Genomic DNA, 23,922 nt, shown 5'->3' with positions numbered 1-23,922 from the left:
GGGACAGTATTATGTACTTTCCAGACACACAGTGCCATTTTGTATGCTAAGTGGGGTGGGGGCTGCTTTGTGACACAGAAGCTGAAAAACTGCAGCTCAGTTACTGAGTAGCAGCTGCAAATCTGCTGAATGGTCGCCACTGGAGACTAAAGAATTTCAAAGCAGCATTCCAGGTATGTTTGATAAGCTTTACATGATGTAGAAATAAAAACCAGTCAATTCAATTGTCGGAGCATTCTGCAGCAACGTCTGGAAACTCGCAACATTTTCTCCACGCGCTGCTACTCCACTCCATCCAGATGGGGAAAAAGAGCATCCAAGTCAATTACTTTCAAGATCATACTACATACATTTTCTTTACGAATGTGGCTTATTTTAGTATGTAATCTTTACTTGTATAAGATTTGCCAGGAAGCAATGAAACTAAAGAAAAAAATCCCTTATATTATGTGCTACATTTAAAAAAAATAAAGTACATCTTAATTTCATTTGGCTGATTTTTAAATGAGTCAAGAATGAATTTATAGAAATGCTGGTTTCTTTAACTGAATTCCACCAAATAAAATGGAACTTGGTAAATGTTATGGCCACAAAACCAATTAATAATTATTTAAAAGAAGAATTTTGCAGACCTGATGGACACAACTTGCATAAAACAAGTCTCATCAATATTAAAACAAAAAAACTTTTTTTATTTATTTTTTATTCAGAGGCATTTGACAAGTGGAGCTGTGTGTTTGTGGGGAGGTGACGGGGCACAAGTACGGTTGCAGAGAGGGGGAGGAGAGAACATCATGCTGAAGATCCATCACTTTTCCATAAACAGAGTCAGTCCCTCTAATTTGTCCCATACTCAAAAAAAAAATAAAAATAAAAATTGTTCCACATTACACAACCAAGAAATGCCAACCGAAAATGCCATCACATCGCATTTTCTTGTCTAAGTTTCATAAATTGAAAGAGGAAAAAAGAAAACGGGTCCTTTTTTGCATTAGACTGAAAGCAAAAATCAAAGACTAGATTTATTTTCCAGAAAAAAAAAAAAAAAAAGTTTGAATACATGTAAGCCACACCACCAAAAATAGAAAGCAGAAAGGAATAATCATTGAGGATCTCAAAGCCAAAAGGAGTATATGTAAATATAAACACTGATCAAAAGAAAACATTTCTATCACTTTCCATTATTCTCAATTCTACAGAATTCATTAGTTTAAATTTTCATCTCTTTTCTGGGGAGGTGCACAAGTGTGTGCGGGGGGGTCGGGGTCTAACAAATGGTATTACGCCTCCAATTCAAATATGTGTCTATAGAGGTAGATCAAAAACAAAGTGGATGAGGGGAGGGTGGGTATCAGGAGGATCATTTTAAGCATCACTTGTGCCCCTCTGCTAAGCATGACGTCAGAGGGGCGCGCCCAGGTAGAAACAAATGTTCGGGGTACTGAGGTATTGGTGCGCGCTGGCGCTCAGTGGGGGCGGGGTGAGGTGTCCAGTGCCACAGCAACTCCCTCCTCCACCCCTCACCCCCCTCAGCTGAGGTAGACTGCGTTCTACTGTGGAAGCATGGATACACTAGCACTTTACCACAATCAATATATATTTACATTCGGCACGGAAACAAACAGTTGCTTAAAATGACTGTTTAGGATTTTTGCTTCCTGTCCGAGTGGGGGTTCGTTCACAATTATGCGTCATTTAAATTGTTTTCCCCTGGATGAGCAACCAAAAAAAATAAAAATAAAAATCTAATCAAGTTGCAAAAAAAAGGACAGCTCATGTTCTCCAAGCCCAAAACATAAAAATGCATCCATCTGTGCCACTCCCCCGACTCACCACGAAAAGAAAACGAATGACTTGATGGCCACGTCACTATGGCAGAGTTTGAACCTTACCAGGATAGCGTTAGCTGAAATATTTAGTCTCAATTTGCCGCTTCATAAAAGAACAGCGGTGGCGGATGACCCAGAAATGAAACCGACCAAGAGAGGGAAGAAAACCGTAAATAAAATTAAAAAAAGATGCTCTGACAACAGCTACAGGGAGGACCCGTCACAGTTTGAGCTGCAGCATCCTCAATCAGAAGACAAAAATAATTTGACATTAAAACTACCAGCGAAACCCCAAAATAAATGGCATTGCTGCAAATATGTACGCTTGGCTTTTGTTGTTGTTGTTTTTGCACGCATTTAGTTGTTCTGTACTTGCTTTTGTCTTCAAGAAGATGGTGGACCGTCAGTGGGGAAAAAAACGGAGGCAATTTTTTTCTCTATATACTTCTCCATCAGCCGCCAGCTGAGGGGGAGGTGAGGGTGGGGTGCCAACTCTTGCTCCAAGGCTGCTATGTACAAATACATTTTATGTACAGGGTCATCTTTGTTCACACATCCACATGTACAATGCCGCCTAAAGCACCAGAGTTGAAGGCAAGGTCAGTTGGCAGCTGACCCGGAAATTTTTAATTTTCTTAAAAAAATAAAAATGTTCAAAGACTATCAGCTTTATAAAGTATACAAAATACCACAAAAGCAAAATAAAGAGAAAGGAACTTTTTTTTTTCTCCATATAATAATTTTTTTTCTCTTCTGAGGTACTAGATCCTGAGGTAGTTAAACAAAATGCATAAATTGGTTTTTCAGGGCAGCAGCTTGGCACCACTTTCCCCAAATGTGTCAGTCGCAGCGCTGCCCCCTCTACTAAATATATATATGTATTCATATTTATATATTGATCTATTTATATAGGTCTATCTATAAAATGCATCCGAATTTTTCTTTTAAAAAAAAAAAATGCCACTTTCATTCCAAGGGCAGGACGCCTGATATATAACCAACCCTCCCAGGGGTCCTGTCCTAAAACAAGAATTTTTCCCCTAAATGTGGCCCACCTGGCCAGAGACAAACCTCCCCCCGACTAAACCTCTGTTGGTCCGACCAGGACCGAGCAATGCCTTTTCTCTTTCCATGGAAAAACCCGTGAGAAAGCCTTAACCAATTCAGAAAAACTAAACATAAACATCTTTAAGGTACCACACCATAGGGGGTGATAGAAAGGGGGTTTGTATTTCTTCCTCATAGTTTTAGTGTAAAAAGAACTAAATAAAAAACAAACTACACCCATGGGGGTGAGGGGGGGTAAAAGAAGGGGTTGAGGGCAGGTGATGTTGGCGACAGCCCTCCAAAGTACATTCTCACAGCAGACGCAGAGACGTGAAGTGGGTGGAGCTTAAGAGGTGTAAGGTGTCGTCACCCCCACTTTAAAGTCATCAAGTTGTTCAGGGAGGGGTGGAAGTTTGGTTCCGATGACCTTGACCCCTGAGATGTGCAATAGGATCCACTGTCATTTTTCTTTTCCCCCCAAGAGCTTTTCTGCATCTGTCCATCTGTCGAGTTTCACGACGGATCCAGTCGCCGTTCTTCCAGAGCTTGCTGGAGCTTCACTTCCTGCGTGGCGTCAGAGGCTGGCCGCCCGATGGAGGCTTGGGCTGCTGCTGTTGATGCTGCTGCCTCCTCACCTGAGCCAGGATCTCCTGAATCTTCCTCTGGGCCAACTAAACCAGACAGAAGAATATTAAAACACGCCACAGGAATTTTTAGATTCATTTGTAAATATGGCTGAAAGTACAATTTCTCCCCATTGAATGTTTAAGTTTGGCCAAAAACAAAAAATGTGGAAATTAAAGCATTTTATTTTTATTTTTTTAATAATTAAACAGGAGGAAATTTGACTGGCGGGAACATGTCCCCAACAAGAGATCTTTCAGTGAAGAATAAAAAATTAAAAAAAATAAAAAAATACTCCTTAAGGCAAATGAATGCAAATATATTGTTTTTCCTTTTGAAAGACATTCTGCTATTGAAGTTATATAATCCCCTTTTAACAGCTTTTGTCCAACAACTGCATGCATGTAATCGGATTCACTCAACACCAAGTATTACTGTGATTTCAACTACTCCACAGGAGGAATATAATTTAAATGAAGATTAAGTTTAATGAATAAACTTAATGTCAGAGTTTTCATTTTGCATTTTCTGCCAGGCCAAGTTAGCCTGTTAGACATACTCATGAAAGTAGTGAGAGGTTTGTTTTGTTGTTTTTTTTTTAATAGTTCTTTTAATATGAGTGAAATAATTGCACATCTTGAAAACTGTTGCCTTGTACATCTATGATTTTCGTGACCCACCTGGCATGCAAAGAAGTGTCCACTGATCTTCACTATAACCTGGTCGTTCTCGTCAGGCGTCTGGTCCCTGGGCACCACCACTTCTGCACAGGTCAAGTTCTGCAGCTCATTCACCTGCAGTCGCATCAAGACCAACTTAGTACTGGTGCACAATTCTGATTTATTTAAGTTTTTTTCCCCAACCCCAGCTTATGAAGCTATATTTACCGTTTTTCCACCTTTCCCGATGACGCGTCCAGCAGCAAAAGAAGGGACTTTGATGTGCGCTTCCAGCTTCACCTCTTCTTTCGGCCCAAAAAAGTTCTCTTCTTTAAGCTTGCCAAAGATGCGACACTGAGCCTGAAGCCAGAAAGGTTCAAAAAGAGATTAAATAAAACAACATTTTAATATTTGTTCTTTCCAGCCGAGTAAAATAGGACAAGCTTCTAACATGTGAGAGATACAACTTCCAAACATTTAAAATCAGCAAATCAAGGTTTAGCACCTTAAACTGAGCTTCTGGTGGCCCGACAATGATGACCATCCTCTGCTTGGCGTCCATTCCTTCTGCTGGAGCAATCTGAAAGCAGGTAAAACGCAGCATTAACAGCAAACTACACCCAGTCATCGAGCTCCTATCACCACTACGCTTCCCTCACCTTGATAGAGGCTCCTGCAAAGTGTGACAGCTGTTTGATGTGTTGGCCCTGTTTTCCAATGATGGCTCCCACAGCAAGTGCAGGAATGAACAGGTGAACTGTCTCTGACTCCGGCTGGCCCTGCTGAGCGAAAACAAAAGGTTACAAATGTGACCAGAAGACTCAAACGGGACCAACACTATAGCTCCAGCCACAGATGTGCCAAGGCAAATAAGGGATGAAGCAGAAGCTGCACTATTCTGTAAGAGTTGAATGTAGACACTTGAAATTAGTAGCTGAAAAAGGAGCAGCTTCTATCTAGGAGACAAAAGATACAATTTCTATTATTAATCTCTAAACTGTTGATCAGATTGGTGTAAAACATGAAGGGGTGTGATTAGTCCAAAATGAACAGCATGATGTAGAAACATGTTAATGAAAACTTGAATATATAAAGACAAGGGAACACCAAAAAGTCTTGTTTAATCACACTCCATGAAAAGCTTTGATTTAGTAACGTAAAGAGGCTCCAAACCTTAGAAATCAACACTCACCAAAAACCAAATTGAGTTCTCTGGACAAGGTCAGCATATAAATTAATTTGTTATTTTTTTTAGGTGTTGCTTGCCATTCACTCATTTCATTCTAATATATGTAATTATTCTTGAATGTTCACATCTTCATTACAACCACAAGCTTCAAAGCACTTTTGTAGATTTTGTTTGGTGGGCCAACACAGAGTTAAAAAAAATAATAATAATAATAATAAAAAAACAAAACAGACATGATTTTCAAACTTTGACAAATCTTAAAATTGCAGTGTGCATTTGTTAAAATTAGTGCACACGGTGGGAGAATCCTTTAAAGACAACTATGACCTGCACACTCCACAAATCTTTCTAAAGGCAAAGTAGATGCTGTTGATTGTTCATACGTGGTAGAAACGCTACATATGCAGTGATAAGACAATATTTTTCAAAGATGCAGATGTTTAGTAGAGGTTATAAAACCATTCACCTGCTTAGCTTTTTTGGTATGCAGCGTCTCAGAGAAACCACTGAGCTCACGTTAATATTTGAGTCTGTCATCCTCCTTGCACTCACTCCATATTTAGTTTGCCTAAATCCAAATATGTGGGGAAATGAAAGAGAACTTTACAACAAATCCAAACCCCTAATCTCGCAGCGAGCAGCCACAAGCCGTGCAAAGCACTTTGGGATGGGTGACTTACAGCAAGGGGCTGGCTGCTTGCCGACAGCATAGAAGCCCAAAATGGCTCCTCAGCCCCATAAGGACTGCACTGGAGGGAAAAAGGAAATGTGAAACTGTTGCTCAAGACCGATTTCTGCTGTCGTTTCAGTTGCAGACTTCAGAGGCCTCACCCAAACGTTTAGAAAACCAAGTCAACAGTTCTTGGCTTTATAGAGTTGGAAGCAGACTGCTTTAATAGCCGACAGACTTGTCACTTACACCATACGAGCATCCACCATGAGCTCCAGGAGGCGGGACGTTGGCCATGGAGGGACCCATGCCTGGTGCTCCACTGGGGAACAAACCCAAAGCGTTCAGATTCAAACCAGGAATGAGGTTGGATTGGAGCTGTAAATAAAATGGTAGTATATTAATTGGTGACATTCAAATACATTTGTCAAGTATCCTTCTTTTTCATTTTTGACACCCCCGTATTCCCCAAAATTAAAATCTGAATAACTTCCTCAAAGGTTTTCAAAAAGCAGGTGCATAAAATAAAAAATTCTTAAGGTAAAAAAAAAACCTTAAGAAATAAATTCAAACATTACAGTTTGTCCTGAAGCACTACAAGTATAAAGAAGAAATATTAGGTCATCTTCATATCATGTTTCAGGATCTGAAAGTGCTGCCATAGCAGTTCAGTTCAACAGATACACAGATAACTAAGCATTTTACTTCCTAAAACAAAACTTTTGGCTCTTTTATTTCTTTCTAAGTAGTTTCAGCACAAACATGCTCACTTTATGCAGACAACAAACTTAATAGGAAGTAAAATAAAGGATAAAACAGTATATAATTCAAATATTTCCTTTTTTTTAATACAAAGAAAAATACATTACATATTTAAGCATTATATGAAAGCAGTGGTGTGCACAAATGCATTGAAATCTGTTTGTTTAGGAGTTACCTGATCTTTCTTTTCACCAGATGCCATAAATTTTGGTATTTTCTATATTACTTTAGTTTTACCTCTAGGTGGCACTTTAGTGTTCATAAAAAGATAGAAACTTTTAATTTGGTGGCAGACCATGTAATTTAAGAGTTGCAGTTCTGTAGGACCACTGTCAGATAAAAAGCTGTACTAATGTATTAGACATACATTAAGGCAAGATGAGGCCTACAGAATTTACATTGAGGGCTTCATTTAAAAATTTGAAATAGTAGAAATGGCACAGATTTTGTAACAGATGAGCTATTAATATTTTAACAAAAGATTAATACAACTCTTGAAATGTTAAAAAGGAAGTCAATGGAAAGATTTTCACATTTATGTTTCGCTTTTTGATATCTGTAGTTACATTTGTGGACCAGTGACAGGATTAGAATCAAATATGTAAATAATTTCATAGATCAGGGTACAATTTGTACATACAATATTGATGCATGACATTAATTTTAAAAGTCAATTTCATAAAAGAAAACAATAAGGATAAAGTGGCACAACCCTGTTGATTCTTACATTCATAGCAGCCATGTCGCTCTCATAGGATTCCCTGATCTTCTTCATCACCTCCTCCTCAGCCCGGGAGCATGCTTCAATCGAGCCCTTTATTGTGATTGTCCGCTCTGGGTTGTACAAGGTGAGATCCTGGAGCCTGGAAAATAAAAACAAACAGTGAAATATTAACATACTATGAACAAAAGCAACAAAAAGCACTGTGTTGATGCCATCTTTGTGAATTTACTGGAGACAACAGCAGTGAACGGGGTCAAACTTTCTTACGGTGAGATTGTGATCTTGGTCCCTGTGTCTTGCTCGATTTTCTTAAGGTTGCGGCCTTCTTTCCCTATTAATCTTCCTACAAAGTTGTTGTGTGCAAGGATCTTCAGTGGGATCTCCTCAATGCTGTAAACGATGACGGCATAATACATTTACAAATACAGAACCTCCAAATACACAACACAGAAATGACTCAACATTTTAATGGATCAATACATTTCTGATTAGTCAACTTAATCCATCTCTGCTTTCTGCAGGTGCACCGTCTGTGCTCAGTATATGTTTTACACTCAGGTCTGTATACCTGTTGAGGAAAATCTTTCATGGTCAGGAATGTTGAATCCTCTTCAACTAAATATTACACAGGCCTCTTCATTGTCTTAACTAGTAAGTTAAAACTTAATTGCATAACAAGGCTTTTAATAGCTACATCTTATTTTCCCAAAAATGCAGCGAAGGCCATGAATGTTACAAATACTTTAAAAAATGCTCTTTAGTACAAAACTAGCCTCATCAGTAAATTATGTTTATCGGCCAAAAGAGAATTGAGTAGGAAACAGCTGGACCCATGATAACAGGTTAACAAAACTCCTTCGCTTGAAATAAATACTGACCTGAAAGGGAGAATTCATTGTCTACATGTTTATGTCTTGAATGCTCAAACACTGCAGTACCGTCACCACGGAAGGAAAGGCCTGTACAGCAGGTTGCATGTAGCTTACTGACAAAGACACTGTCCCCACAACTTCCTGTACTGCACTGAAGCTGTAACGGTTATATGCATCCATAAGTTGTGTCAACAATGAAATGTCGCATTAGTTATTTGCCATCAAACACTACACTAAGTTTTGCAGCTTCAAACTCAATTTGTTTCAGACATCTGACATTTCTTTGAAGAAAGGAGGTTTCATGTTAAAATAAATTATTAATGGTCAGTATTTGCACCTGAAATCTCAGAAAACATGAACTTATTTTACTTAGTTTAATTTTTCAGGACTAAAAATCACATCAAACTGAATATTTAGAAAGAACAGTGGGAACGATTTGGTTCAACTACTAAACACAGTTCAGAAAGTTCTGAATTAAGACATAGCAGAAAAGGCCTTTTGTAGCTTTATTAAAATAGCTTTATAGTCAATTTATAAATTAAAAAAAAGTGTTTTTGGTAATTTAGTCAAACTTTTACTGCCTTCAATATGAAGTGTATTATTCATATGAAATGTCTTTAGATATTAAGAGCCATAGATTACATCTACCATGTAAAAAAAACAAAATCTACATATGCACAACTTGAATATGGCACATACAACAGAAAATCTTGATTGACGTATTTTACATTGAATGATTAAAGAAGCTCGCAGATGTATCCACCAGATCAGTCAATCAATTAGTAGGAAGTAGGTCATGGGTGTAAACACTTAAGAGTGACTCCAATAAGTGCAGAGGTGGGATAAGGAAAGGGAGAGAGCTGTGGAAGTTCTTGCAAGAAAGGACATCAACTAGCAACACAAACTAGTTAAATGCGTCAGTGAATTGGTTGTTTAGTGTAACTAAACATCTGAATTAAATTAGCAGGCTTCTGTTTAATTTGACGACCTGCTGAGGAAGTAATTCAACTCTTTGATTTGGGTGAGTTGATGTTAAAAAGTATTTGTGACATCTAGAAATTGCTAGACAGTAACTCTTAAGGACATTTGTTAGAGACCCCTGCTTTGGATTAATTTTACAAAATGCACCCACCTGCCATCTGGTTTGTAAATCAAGTAGAGAATCAAACACATGAACCTCGATCACAAAACACGAGTCGGTTTCTCAGGTTGTTTTTCAAGAGAACTCACAACTTTGTGTCAACTGCTTCCTTCTGCATGATATCCATGATGGTTCTGCAGGCGTTTGAACAACCGTCAGGGGTGGAGTGAATCGTAATGGGTTTTTCTGCTGCGCCTGCATTTTCTTTCCGATGGATGTCGATCCTGTCGTGTGGATGCGACCAAAATTAGTCAAATTTACAAGATGCTCAACAATAAAATCTTCTAGGTTCAGTTTAAATCCTGACCTCTGCGTACGTACTTTGAGTGGGTCTGTTTGGTGATATTCCGTATGGTGGCGCCCTCCTTGCCAATGATTGCTCCTACGAACTGCGTGGGTACCAACACGCGCAGCGGGATGTCGGACTGCACTTTGGGACGCGCACCCAAGCCCGGAGAGCCAGCACGGGGAGGTCCGCGAGCGTTGAAACCTCTCCGACCCCCTGAAGGAGGGCCCTCTGATGCAGCCGTCTCATCTGGGATATACGACACTTTCAAGGCATAGTTCTCCATCATCGATCCATTGAGCTTCTCCATTGCTCTGGGGAAAGTTACAAGACAGATAAGGGTCAGCGATCCCGTGTCAGCCTCAAGGATTTAAGATTTCCAGAGGCACAAGAAATGTAATATAATTGATGTACACCAGGGGGCACCAGATGGCTAATTTAATCCCCACCTTTCCAACACACATATTCCCTCCTTCAGCCATTGATTGGATGTCAAATTTAGTTAGACTGAGTTTGAGACAGTCGAAACATGACACATTGGAGGAATTAAAAGACAAAAAAAATGCTGCTTCAAAAGGATAAAGAAACAAAGTCGAGGCAAATGTTTACTTACAGTCTTGCATGCTCCCGAACTGCGTATCGAACATTCACTACTGCAGTCTCTGTATCAGTGTTTACTGTGGGGGAAAGAGGCATGCAGTCATATTCAATAGAAATAGTCCCAAAAACTGGAGGACAGAAGATGCTAAGTCAAACCTTCACTTATTTCACTTAGACTGAAGCCACTACTGTTACTGTTACATTTGCCTGTTTATTGACGATCCTTATACAAAAATCCACTCATTTCCAATGATCACTAATCAGACTTGGCAGTGCTTCACATTTTCTTAGCAGAAAGTGAAAAAAAAATTAAATTGTCAAAATGAGCATCTTTTCCTAATGCCCAACAGAATTGTTTTTTCTATAGAATTTATAAAAAAATAAAAAAAAGATACTTAGCATCTACTGATCAAGTTATATTGAAAACATCTGGCACAAAATTAATCTAAGTTTTGCCAAGGCATTGGTAATTTTCTCATCTTGTTATGAGAGTCAGTTTGTAATTATTTTGTTTATGTAATATAATTTATTTGCAGTTTCTTTGGCACAGTATATTAAACAGGCATATGACTAGCATAACATGGTTTTAATTACAAGTTTCTGTTAGAGACACAAGTAATACATGTCATTAAATTGAGAAAAAGGGGAGGATTAAATGAGTTTTCACTTTTTCCTTCTCCTTTTCTAACACTATAGTGATAAGCCAGTTTTGTTTTGTATACATGTTTCTCTTGCCCTGATTACTTGTTTTCAAAAACCTGTTGGACATAAATTTAAATTAATAAGGTCCATAAACTCCACCTTTTAGTTTAATATTTTGTGAGAAATTAAAAGCACACACATTTAATATGGCTATGAATAAAAAGGTTTTAATCATGCTAAATGATCTTCATATAGAAAGTTAAACTTCACACTGTATTTCGTCACCATTAAATGGTTAGCTCTGTCAAACTGCTCTGACATTTAGTCTCCACAGGAGAGTTAATATTCCTTCACAGGTTCAACTAATCAAGTTCCAGTTTATCACCAGTAAGCAGCTCTTTTCTGATGACCTTTGCACCTAAACCATCTTTCTGATTGTTTTCTCCTGGTCTGTTGAGCACAACAACTTTTGCCCAGATACAACTAAAAGCTTTAATTTTAAAATGTGAAAATTAATGGTACAGCGACAGCGTGCACAAGTCTGCTGTGGCACCGTCTATGAAGTGATTGTTAAATGTGTCACTTTAAGAAGGCGGGAAGCAGCAGTGGTCAGTAGAGTGTGACTTTCACTCTGAAAGTCGGTAGAAAGGGAGAAAACATTGGTTGAACTAAATTCACAAATTCTATAATATTCTCACAGATTTTACTTTAATGCCTAAATTTCTCACTTCCATTTGGGTTTTCCACATCATCATCATCATCATCACAGGACCCTTCTATCCTATCAGTGCAATGTTACACGTTTAACATCACTGTTCCTTATTGCAAGATTTTTAGAACTGAAGCTGAAATAAGTACTTGCACTTATTTCAATGAGGCGTTTGCTGTTTTGAAAAGCCTTCTCAAAAGGGAGCAACAGTCAGGGAGCAGTTTCTTAACATACATGCAAAAACGCTGTTTTGTGCCCAAGTCCTTACACACTCCAGGAGTGACGGCTCAGGACAGTATGGAGAGCAATCCAACACAATACTATCTATAGCCATCTGCAATGTGTACACTTTTTATTGCAGTAATGAAAATGAAGTGAAGGCCATGAATGTCACAAATACTTTTTAAAATGCTCTTTAGTACATCTGCCCTAATTTTATTGTCGGTATTTAAATGCTGCCACTGTCTGTCGCATCTAACTTTTTTTTTCTCCAAATTTGGTCACATGGATCCTGTATGAATATTTGGCATTTTTTTAGGCCCCTCAAGACATCTTTTTGGGGAAAAACAAAACAAACAAAAAAAACATTGGAGCCATAATCTGTCCAAATTGCAAAGGAAGAGCTGCAGAAAATAAATAACTGTCCTGGCTAATGCCCTAGCTCATTCTCTCAAAGGAGTGTGTGTCAAAACCAGTACTAAGCATTTCGATTACACTGCACTGACGTACAACAGAAGACCTATTTGCAGTAATAACGGGACAAAAACACTTTAGAAGCTTGTTCATTGTGCTCGTTTAGTGTTTGATTGTCTAAAGAGCTGCTTAAAGGCTACGAGAAGGAATAAAAATAAAAACTGAACATCAAAGAATTCATCTAATTAACTGTGTGGCTTGCACACAGATTTTGGATTATAATTAATTTTGAGTCAAAAACAAAAGCCCAAAAGCATTTACCATCTGGCTTACTACTAAGTTTTTATACAGTTCAAAATTATCCACATAAATCCACTTCACCCTTAATTTAGCAGTTTTTTAACATACGTGCAACTTAGGCAGCTCATCACAGCAATAATATAGATTAAATAAATTGACCACATTAAAATGCAACATGGGGAGAGAAATATGGATAAAAAAAAATTAATCAAAGCCATTTACCTTGTTCACAGCTCTCTACTGCACCATACTGTGCAAGCATACCATCCAAAACCTGAGAATAAAGAAGACAAGCCATTTATCTGACAACTTTATGCTCAACTAGTTAAGATGTAGATTTTTAAGAGCAACTGGTTCCGATAAAAGCTGATAAATTCTTAGTCTAGTAATCTTGTATATTTTGCAGCTTTTTTTGATGAACATTTGTGCAAAATGAGTCAATTGTGGCCAAGGACCTGAATTATTACGAAAGACAAAAATAAATAAAAAGCTTAGAGAGAAAAAAAAACACCCAAAAAACTTTGCAATCCATCCACTGAGAACGGAGCAATGGCTAAAGAAAATCAAATACCACCCTGACTAAGATTTGTTGTCAGGAGTCTAGTTATTACAAAAAATATAAATAATCCAAACCTTAAAGTTACAAAAACAATACATACAGCCATAAAGTAAAGAAACTGACAGGAAATGTTTTGAAAAAGCACATTATGACTGAGACTTGTGATCAACACCACAACTATGATGTAGGTACAAAAAATTAAAGCTACAAAATAAATCTAAATGTAACTAATTAAAGAGTTTAATGAGATAATTACAAATTTTTTTTATATGTATAAATATTCGAGAAGCTATAAGTTTCCATCTACCAAATACTGACGAACACAGGCTTTTAATTTTAATTCATGGATGTGGTTGCGAGTTGGCGAGAAGCAGAGCAGGCTTGTAAGCTAAGCTAGGACCTCTGACCATGCTCAGTCGAACTCATGGCCACACCCCCTCAAGAGCTCAACCCCACTTTTCCAGCCAACAAGACTGCGTCCCCCTGCCCCCACCTCCATAACTCGAATAAACCACCAACCAGGCAACCTCCCGCCTCCCTGCCATCTGTGCTCTCAGTCATTGGCTGCTCCCACCACTGATACTGTTCCCCTGAAGACGAGCCTCGCTGGATGGCGTCTGCGGCCGCCCGTCCGCCTGATGGGACCAATGGGAATCCAGGCCATTCAGGAAAGGGTGGGGTGCATTCCAGCAGGAAGCAGCAGCTGGGGGAGGGGTGTGGATTCATGCTACACATTCTGTGAATCAGTGCACATGGAGAGAAGGGGAAGCAGTCCAGGAAAACCCACCCACAACAGCTTGTGAACACGCCACTACTTGGTCCACATTCTCCCTTTTCAGAGAGCTTCACACGCTCAATGACTTATATACGTTACTACGCATACGCAAGACTGTTTTATTAAAAGACCTTGCTATTCTGCTGATGCAAATCCTGCAACTTCTTTTTCCCCCTCACCCTCTTCACAACAGGAAAACAAGCTGCCTCGCGACATGCTAAACATACATGGCTGCATTAAAGGGACATGCATAGGCAAACCGAGCCCACCATTACAAAACGCGGGCTTGTCTGCAGCCATTTGATCCGTTCCTGAATCACACTGAAATGTTAAAGCTGTGCATTAACCTCCAAGACTTAGAGAGCAGCGCAGGCAAGCATTTTGCAATAAGAAAATTCTCATTTGGCTTTGTGCTTATGAAGCAGAAGATAAAGAGGACAGCGCAAGCACGTTATCGCAGTTAAACCTCTGCAAAGCAGGGTGGAGGGGTTGGGGGGTGTCATGAAGCAGCACGAAATTCCACACTCAGACAGTGGGATTGGACAAAAAGATTGTTTTTAAGAAACTGATGCATTAATTTGCATGGGCTAAGAAAAGGAAATAATTTTCACTTGGGCAGAATACTTGTGTGAGTGAACAATACTTTCCTACGCACAAAACAACAAAGGCAGACAGACCATGGTCACACGACTGAGGTCCAAGCCTCAGTAAGTTTATCCAGATGACGGCTGTGAACTCTGACTTTAAGTGATATATATTTTGACACAAAGTTAACCCTTAATGGAGCAGTAAACAGCATGAACAAAGACAGAGGGTCACTTTGCGCCAGTGCTGTAGAAATCCGCCCGAAGATCATGTCATTTACACAACCAGACAGCTTCACATTGTCAAATCACACCGGTTTTCTTGAAAACTTGAAATAAAAACTTGAATTAAATAAGCATAAAGGTCGACTTCCAGAACACAAGGATACTACACTGAATTCACAAATCTGCACAATAATTCCAGACGTGAGGTAATGGTTAACCTCAGCACTGCGGCTTATGCCAACACTACATTTCAGTTTATAACAGATTAATGTGGTTCAGAATAATTTTGGATACATCAAACAAGTTCACTAACAACTGCAGGGAAATTATAAATACAAGAAAATTTAAATTTAAATATCCATCCCCTTAAATATTTATCTACCTCTACAAGCAAAGATTGAAAGACATAAGGATAGGAATAAATTTTCAATTTGTTCAAATATATTTACACACAATTTTGACATTGTAATAAGAGTAACAGCAACTGGCTGTACATCGGGATTTTTAAAAGTTTCATCAAATTTCCACATTGCCGTTTGAGAACCTGCACCAGGCACAGTCGCCTTCTGCTCGGTGAGTCAGTGCATCTTGAGCTGCCCTTCCCCCACCTATTGCTGTGAATAGTAAATGAGCTTTGGAAAAAAACAAAACAAACAAAAAAAAAAACACTTTTCTCCACAAAGACTAATTTGGCAAAAAATAAAAAAGCATCAAGACAAAACTGACTTGGAAACTTTAGCAGCTCCAATATATATACTTTTTCTCTTTTTTAGAAATGCATTGAAAAAAAAAAGAAACAGCTGACAAGCTACAAGCAGAATGTCTTTTAAGAAACATAGTACAGGCTGGCTACCTGAGCAGATGACCAATAATAAGCAGCTCCACCCCAAAACAGAGAAACAGCATTCAGCTTCTAAACACCACAAATCTGGAACAAACTTCCAGAAATATTGGATAACAGCTGAAACACAGTTCCTGTCAATCAAGGCTAAAAACGTTGAGCAACATACATGTGTGTCAATTTTGATGATGGCCCTTGACAAAATGCAATGCTTGTAACTGGTTCTACAATTGGTGACTTATGTTGTTTTATGCTTCTGTGATGTAAAGAACTTTGAACTGCCTTGTTGCTGAAACATGCTGTACAAATGAACTTGACTGAAAACTATCACATTTGTATGTGGATATGGAAACTCTTAGTCTTGACTCAAATATAAAATTTCATAATCACCTCCACACAACACGAGGCTTGTTTTTTCTCATCTTTTAGGTCTACCATAAAAAAAATATTTGAATCAAAAATAAGAATTGGCAGGTCAGAACTAAAGGAAAAATTTACATTTCTGGACAAATCCTGCTCAGTGAATGAATCTGCAATCAAAAATGACCAACAATTAATTAATCAAAGATTTATTAATTTAGCAACACCATTGTTGCTTTTCTGTTTTAAATACATTTGATAAAGCTCATGCATAAACACTAAATAACAATATTTTTCATTCACAGTCAACACATAATGAAAGTCTTAAAACAGCTTAATGCTTAAGTGTAGGCTTTAAAAAAGAACTTCAAAAACATTTCAAGCGTGCTGACTTTTGCAGTTCCTGAAAGAGTGATGATAGGAAATTTCCGTGACTTATCCAGAGCTACTAAAGAACCCATGTTCAGAAAAAAAAAATCCCTTGATCTTTTCAGCCATAGACATTTGATGCACAAATCTAAGTCACACTACTGGCTGCAGCCCCAGTCAGACAAATAATCAAGTGCATGCTCGATTGAAATCCAAAGGCAAGGTGACTCCAGAGGCCACTAAATGAGAGCCCAGTTGAGCTGCCCGATTGTACCACACCCTGGAAGGAGTTAGCAGCCTGTTAGCACTCACCTCCCACTGCATGTGAGGCGGGATGTTCCTGATCTGCAGCTTACAGCTCCTGGAGAGACAAGAGAGAAAGAGGGTGGGGGATGGATGAAGAAGACGACAAAACATGATGGGGATGGAGGGGGACTGTTAATGCTGCTAAGGGCAAGAAGCTACAAGTGAAAACTACAAAAATCAGCTTTTGTTTCTTCTGAGTTCAACCTAAACCACATGACTTAAGACAAATAAATTTAGAAAACACTTAGACTTTGGAAAAAATTAAGTGTGCAGGGTTTATGGCACTTTAATGCACAATCAAGGGCATCAATATCAAAAATAGAAAACGTATGTGTAGTGATATATTTAAAATGATGTGCTCTGTTCCCCTGAATGATGAGGTTGGAACCCCAGCGAGTCTTTAGGCCAACTCTTCCACCCAAACGGATCCTTATCCAGGTGTCCAAAAACAAAGAAACAAAAAAGAAAAAAAAAAAACCGCTCATCTAGGGCAGATGCAAATGTCCCCCGAAACCATCAGAAATCTGGACCAAGAAAAGTCAAAATCGTGTACTTGTTCACACAGAGTGTGCATACAGCAAGAGGAGACCAGCAATTACAATGGTGCTGCTGTGCTCTGTCACCAGAAACACAACAAGGACAAAAATCCCCAATTCATTCCTTTTAGCATTAAGGGTCCACACCACCACAGTTTCATAACCCAATATACTCATGCACAACAGGAGTACAATCACGATCCATTCATTTCCACAAAATCAATGGAACCTGTAAATCTGTGTTTTGGACTTCCGTAATTGTTAGTCTGCATGATTTAGCTTAAACAATAAAAGCAGCAAGTACTGTTCATTTTAAAGTGCACACACACCTACCTAAATTAACAAGGCATACGTACAGACAAGGGTGGGAGCAAGAACACATACACCATGTGTGCTTGAACTTCGAACCCAAACTGGCTGTAAGATCAGCTTCACACTCCCGTCACATGATTTATGTGCAGTTCATCTAAAACGGTGTGCTGACCTTTTTCAGTAGGAGTAAAATCTTTCAGAGTAACGGTTCAAGCTCCCACAATCTGCTAATAAAACCAATTAAACTCTAAACGTATTTTAATTAAACGTATAAATTTTAATTATGATGTAACCTTTTATGAAATTAAGGTTTAAATATGGCATACAAAACCATTTTTTGCAGAGTAATGGACATAATTCATAAAATTTCACTGGCACGTGCTACACCATTTGTCAAATCTGTCAATTTGACAAATGGAACAAAAGGAAACTACACAATTGGCAATGAGCAAATTGTAAAAACAAAAAATAAATAAATAAATAAAATAACGCAACAGGAATTTCAACCCTTTCCGTTCCACCGTGCCATTCCTGGCTCATCTAGAGTCTTTCCTTTGCATGCTCCCAATGCTCCGCATTGCGGTGGGAGCGCCATGCGAGACGTGCAAACGCACAAAGTACTTCCAGTTGGATTAACCTATAGCTGCGCACACACAAGAAGTCAGCCAGGGTATGTGTCGGGATCAGGGTGGTGGGCTATACGTTCCAAGCCAAAGCCTTTCATTTGGAGAGGTGTGCCTGTGTGTAGACGTGTGGGGTGTGGTATGGAGGGTGGGGGATAGCCCTGTTTCAGGCAAGGGTAACAAGGGCCTTCTCTGCCCCGTGGGGGTGGGGCCCTGTTGTCATGGACACGGACAAGTCCACTGACAGGAACATGCAGAGCAGGGTTAAAAGTGGGAGGGGAAGGGAAGAAGGGGAGGCCTGCGAGTGACTGGGGTTGGCTCGTCATGTGATGGCCAGGAGGAGGCCGGGCTCCTTATTTACTTTCAAAATGGACCAACATGCCGCACATTAGCCGCCTGCTTAAGACCTATGGGCCCATACGGTGGAGAAGCCTGCGTACGGACACAAGTACTTAGGCACATGCGGCCATTATAGCCGTCACAAGTGACGGAAGCATGCAGAGCACCTGCATTTTCTCCTTTTGTAATAATCCAGCTATACAGAAGTATTCAACAAGCGACACAAGGTCCATGCGTGACGCCCAGTCACAGCAACTGTATGCAGACCTGAGTGACTGAATACGAAAAGGTTCCCAGTGACCCTCACAGATCTCAGCTACTCGCATCCAAAAAGAAAATAAGAATTTAATGCAAATCAGGCATTTAACATTTTAGCAGCTTTCTTTTGTAAATTTCACTCTTGATCCAACTGGAACAAGGCTGGATCAACCTGCCCCTCACCACCCCCACTTTTTTTTTTTTTTTTTTTTTTTTTTTAAAGCCACAGGATAAAACATGAGGTCATACTGAAAAATATGGCCACCCAAAACCCAAGATCAGTTTATGTTTCTGCACAGGTGGGTTCCTAGTGACTTCATGACCCAGAATCTTGCCATCAGGATGAAGCAGATATTTCTACCAAACAACCCTAATAAGATATGCACATTTATCTAGATAAGACATTAGATCTATGAAACATTCAAAAAAGTTCATTAGAACAATTCAAATATTGTAATTTCCGACATTATGTAGTGGAAAAACAAAGTCTTACACTTCTTTGAGGAAGAGAGCCGTTTACTTGCCGTTTTACACACAGCCTACCTCCTTTCAGCCATACAGTTTTTTCCCCTTTTTCACCAAGTATGACACATGAACATGTACGTTTCTCTGGTATGCAACACATACGTCAGACAAAATAACTTCAGCTTAAACCATTTTAATTTTACTGAAATTGATTAATTGCAAAATATGTTTTGGCAACACAAGTGCATTTTTAGAGAATGTTAAAAATTTTGTTCAGTAAATCCAACTTAAACAGGAAAGTGCTTTACTTCCTTAAGGGGTTTTTTAAAGAAGAGCACATGACTGAAGAGTGAGTGTCATTTTTAAGTGAAGGAAAAAAAGAAGCAAAGATTGAAATGGCCGTCTGTAAGCTAATTGTAAACCTTAACTGAATGCTGTAGGAAGAATTTGTATGACATCAAATTATTTCTTTTAAAAGCACCACCCAAAACAAAATCATGCTCTGTAGCGTGTCACTTTACACCAACTTAATTTGAACCTCCTAGATGTAGCAACCCCACCTTGATCTGTGGTGTAGCACCTCCTCTTCCTGAAGAGTTCAAAGGTTAAGGTATAATGATTGGCCAAGCCTTCTAGTCAAAGTGTGTAGACTGGAATGTAAAGAGAGCCCCCCTAACCCTCTCCATAGTACAAGTACGTGCATGCATGTGTAGCCTACAATGAGCGCTATTCCCATCAACGGCCATCACAAAGTCATACATGGTGTAGGACGAGAACGTTTTAACTCTCCTGACACCAACAAAGCAGCACAAAAACTGGACTTTTGTGCAGCCACAGTTGACACTGCAGGGCATGCTACAAGGCGGCAAAGACAGATTTAGCACCAAAATTTTAGTCAAATTCACCTGGCTTCTGAAAGCCGCATAAATATTACAAATAAAAACCCACGGGTTGCCAGAGAAACACATTCCACGTCAAGATACCAAAACTCCAGTAGGCTATACACTCCCACCCCCCCCCCCCAAAACATCCAGTGACAAATATTAGGACAAGGTAGAGTTAGGAGTCAAAACACCGGTTACTGCCACACATGAAATTTTGAGTCTATACATTTGACCTCACAGTCTGTTCTTTTGCAGGACATAAAACTAAGGCAATTTCCACTGACCAGTAAATTCTACACTTTTGGGTTTATTTTATACATTACAAGGCCACATATTAGTCACATACATAAGTAAATGGAACCAGCATTTATAATAAAAGCTGAAGCCAATACCCTTGATTTGAGATCAGTTTTTCACTCGCTAGCTAACACCATGTGGTAGCTAGCTCAAACATTTGTCAAGAGCTTCCTTAGGGTTTGTTGCCTTTTGAGTACATAGGGGTTAAGGGGGAAAAAAAGCCATGGACTGTGGGCTGTTTTCAGTTTTGTTGATTATATATATATATATAGATAATATATATATATATATATCTATATATATATATATAGATAGATATATAGATATCTATCTATATAGATATATCTATATAGATATATATCTATATCTATATAGACATAGATATATATCTATATATCTATATCTATATCTATATCTATATATATATATATATATATATATAGTAGCTCTTCACCCACAATTTGCAACAACAATAAAGAAAGATGCATTTTTATATGCACCTAAATGGTGTATTTAAAGTACACCAAGTGAAATACATTTCTAGATTTGGTTATCTGAAAAAAGGAGTTATTTAGTGAAACTTTGGCTCTGGCTCTCACACACATCTTGTGAAAGTCAGTCATTGGTCATTTCTCTGTTAAAACTGCAAGAGTACATTTAAATAAATAAAGTCGTGCATTACGAGGCAACACTTTGTAGTGTAATTTCACTGAGGACGTTATTTCAGACAGTGTTTAGTAAAAAGTGTGCCAAACAGTCCAAGTCCACCCAAACACGTAAAAACATTTCAAATAAAATTAAGGCCCTTCCACTAGCAAATTCAATGAATGCATTTTACACTAACCGAGAAAACAGCACACATATTTTAAAAACTTCAGTCAACTGGCTGTCGGAGCTCAAGTTACGTTACATATACGAGAAATATGCAGACTTTTCCTCCAAAAAAAAATAAAAATTAAATAAATAAATAAATAAAACACGCCACCGCCAAGCGTGAATACAAGGCTCCAACTCTCGACACTGAGGGTCTTTATCTCGTGAGCTGTGGGGCCCCAGAATCTACAATTCCACTCATGTTTGGGAGTCCATCTCACGCAACAGCAGCACAACGTGCTGAGGAAGGGCGGAAGCGTTGGGGGCAGGCAGGGAGGAATGACGGGCAGCTCCCTCTCAAATGGACGACTCCACAAAAAGGCCTCGTATTGCCACAAATTCAGCCTGTACTCCCACCCCAAAACAAACAAACAAAAAATAAATACACACACACACAAAACGCACGTTTCGAGGGTCAACCCGCCACCTCCAGCTTCTAGCTCATGCAGTCACTGTGTGCGTGTTTTAAGAAAACAAATATGGTGGACGTGCGAAATGAAGCCAAATTCACAGCGGATTCAGGAGCACCGAAAGGAGTACAGTACACGACCGGGCACCCCCTTTTTTATTTGACCCCACAAGGATTAAGGGGGGAAATACATTTCAGAATTTATTTTTTATTTTTTAAAAGGCCCACCATTTCGAAAATAAGCGTGTTCAATAACAATACACCGTACTGAACACGCTACTTTAGACACAGAAAAGACGCTGCCTGTGAAATAAAATGTTAGTCAAGCTAAGCTATCCTACAAAACTTAATATTTGACCTACCTTTGACGCTTAGGGACAGAGTGCTCCACTTCCAGAACTTTCCCATGAAGTTCAACTTTACCTAAGGAAACAAAAAGATTTTTTTTAAAAATGCCACTTTAATTTGTCCACCACATGACCTCCATTCAACTCGAGCCTCATACAAAAAAGTAGCTAATTAAGGACATTTGTTCCTTCCCTTTCTCACCAAAACAGTACGTGAACATGGCGATGTAGCACATTCAACAAAGACGTGATAATTTTTGAAGTAGAAGTTTCGTCGCGTTGCGTGGAATTCCACGAGTTTCGCTCAATTCGCGTCAGCCCCCAACGAGGCGAAAAAGTCCGAAAATGTGCAAAAGCAAAGCGTGGCTCAGTAAGTTGGCCTACATTTTTCGACAACACAATTAAACCACCTGGTGTGTCAATCATGCGTCGGGCGGAGTGGCTCCACTTCTACGGCCTAACACACTTGGAAAAGCCGACACAGAGTTTGCGTTCAAATTGAAACGAGGGGGCACAGAACAGCGTTCGGCTTCGTCCACGCTCACCCCACGGCGTCCACAGCCTCGCTGCCTGCCAGGAGCTTTTAAAGCCTGGATATCCTCACGGTTTGTGTTCACGCTGTTGGGTTTGTTTGGGAGGGTTTTTTTTTTGTGTGTGTATTTTTAATCAATGGAAATAACTGAAATTTCACTCAAACCCGTGAGGCGTTGAAGCCATTCGTCTGAAACCAGAGTGTCAAAAGGCCACGCAAAGGTTGTGCGTTCGTGTGTGTGCGTGTGTTCGAGAGAGAAACAGTTGGATACACCTCCACCCTGCAGGAGCATACGTGCACAAGATTTGGACACATGTGGCAAGGCCGTGCGTATTTTTTCTTTTCACTTTAATTATGTTATCCCACCCCCCCAAAAAAAATGTTTCAAAATAATTAAACCTCACCTGAAAGAACATCGATGGCCTTCATCGCCGCCTTCTCGTCCGGGCAATCCACAAACGCGTAGCCGGTTTTGACGAGGAACGGACCGCTGTGCGGAATCTTCCACTGTTTGAAGACACTTTCCAAGTCCTCCTCGCTCGCCTCGGCGCTCACGTTGCCGATGTATAGCTTATTCATGTTCCACGCCGAAACGGGACAATCTTTACGCCGGAGTAGAGGTGGAGTGGGGGGGAGGGGGTAGGGAAGGTGGAGAAAAGAAGAGACAGTTGTTTCGCTCTGTCTCTTTCTCTCTCTCGCGGATGTGCGCCCGGATCGCCCTGCTCGCTTCTTCTTCTTCCCTCGCCCTGTTTTGTTTTTTTTACTACTACTACTATGCGGAGCGGCTGTGGCGTGCGTCCCGCTCGGTTCGAGCCACGGATAGATTTAAACTGGCACTCTCTCTCCCCCCACCCCCCCCCCCACAGTGCGTTTGCGCTCTCCTCGCCACCCCTTCCTCCTCCGCCTCCTCCTCCTCTCCGTCACTGTCGCGCAATAAATAAATGCTCAATTATTAATCTCGCCTCGCTCCGAAACGACGGCGGGGCCGGTCGAGGAGGGAAAAGAGGAAAAAAAAAAAAAAAAAAAAAAAAAAAAAGGAGGAGAAACTACTTTTGTCCCTTCCTCCGAAAAACCCCTTTTGGCAAAGAGACGGAGAGAATGTCACACACGGTAAGGCTGGCCTGGAATAAGAAGAAGAAAGGGCAGGAGGAGTAGAAAGAAGAAGAAGGGGGGGCGGGGGGGGAAAGAATCCTCCGCTACTCCGGCCTTTTTTTTTTTTTTTTTTTTTTTTCTGAATGAGCCACGTGTTCAAACTACAAATCAGCCCACACGTGAGGAATCCCAATTGCTCAATTAAGTGTTTGGGGGATCGGGGTGGGGGAAATTGCATGGGAATCTGGG

The 23,922-nt window shown here is 39.7% G+C and overlaps 1 protein-coding gene across 3 annotated transcripts; it reads right to left on the bottom strand.

The window, feature by feature from the left end:
- Nucleotides 1–667: 667 nt before the first annotated feature.
- On the bottom strand, nt 668–23,412 carry igf2bp3 (insulin-like growth factor 2 mRNA binding protein 3). 3 transcript variants are annotated; one of them, XM_055058840.1, is made up of 16 exons: nt 22,986–23,412; nt 22,065–22,125; nt 16,713–16,761; nt 12,910–12,961; nt 10,417–10,480; nt 9,839–10,117; nt 9,607–9,741; nt 7,772–7,894; nt 7,508–7,643; nt 6,268–6,396; nt 6,029–6,097; nt 4,819–4,938; nt 4,665–4,739; nt 4,388–4,519; nt 4,181–4,294; nt 668–3,547 (listed from the first exon to the last, which is right to left on the bottom strand). In XM_055058840.1, exons 1-16 carry the CDS (start codon nt 23,158–23,160, stop codon nt 3,434–3,436), a joined length of 1,827 nt encoding a protein of 608 aa, XP_054914815.1. In that variant the 5' UTR covers nt 23,161–23,412; the 3' UTR covers nt 668–3,433. The 3 variants fall into 3 exon arrangements, with proteins under 3 accessions (XP_054914815.1, XP_054914816.1, XP_054914817.1); XM_055058841.1 differs by lacking the exon at nt 6,029–6,097 and having other exon boundaries at nt 4,819–4,941; XM_055058842.1 differs by lacking the exon at nt 6,029–6,097.
- Between the last annotated feature and the right edge of the window lie 510 nt (nt 23,413–23,922).

The sequence above is a fragment of the Poeciliopsis prolifica genome, unplaced genomic scaffold (assembly GCF_027474105.1).
Source record: "Poeciliopsis prolifica strain line A6 unplaced genomic scaffold, Auburn_PproV2 SCAFFOLD052, whole genome shotgun sequence".
Lineage (NCBI taxonomy): Eukaryota > Metazoa > Chordata > Actinopteri > Cyprinodontiformes > Poeciliidae > Poeciliopsis > Poeciliopsis prolifica.
Note: the sequence above shows the minus strand (reverse complement) of the source record. Positions and strands in the feature narration are given on the sequence as shown.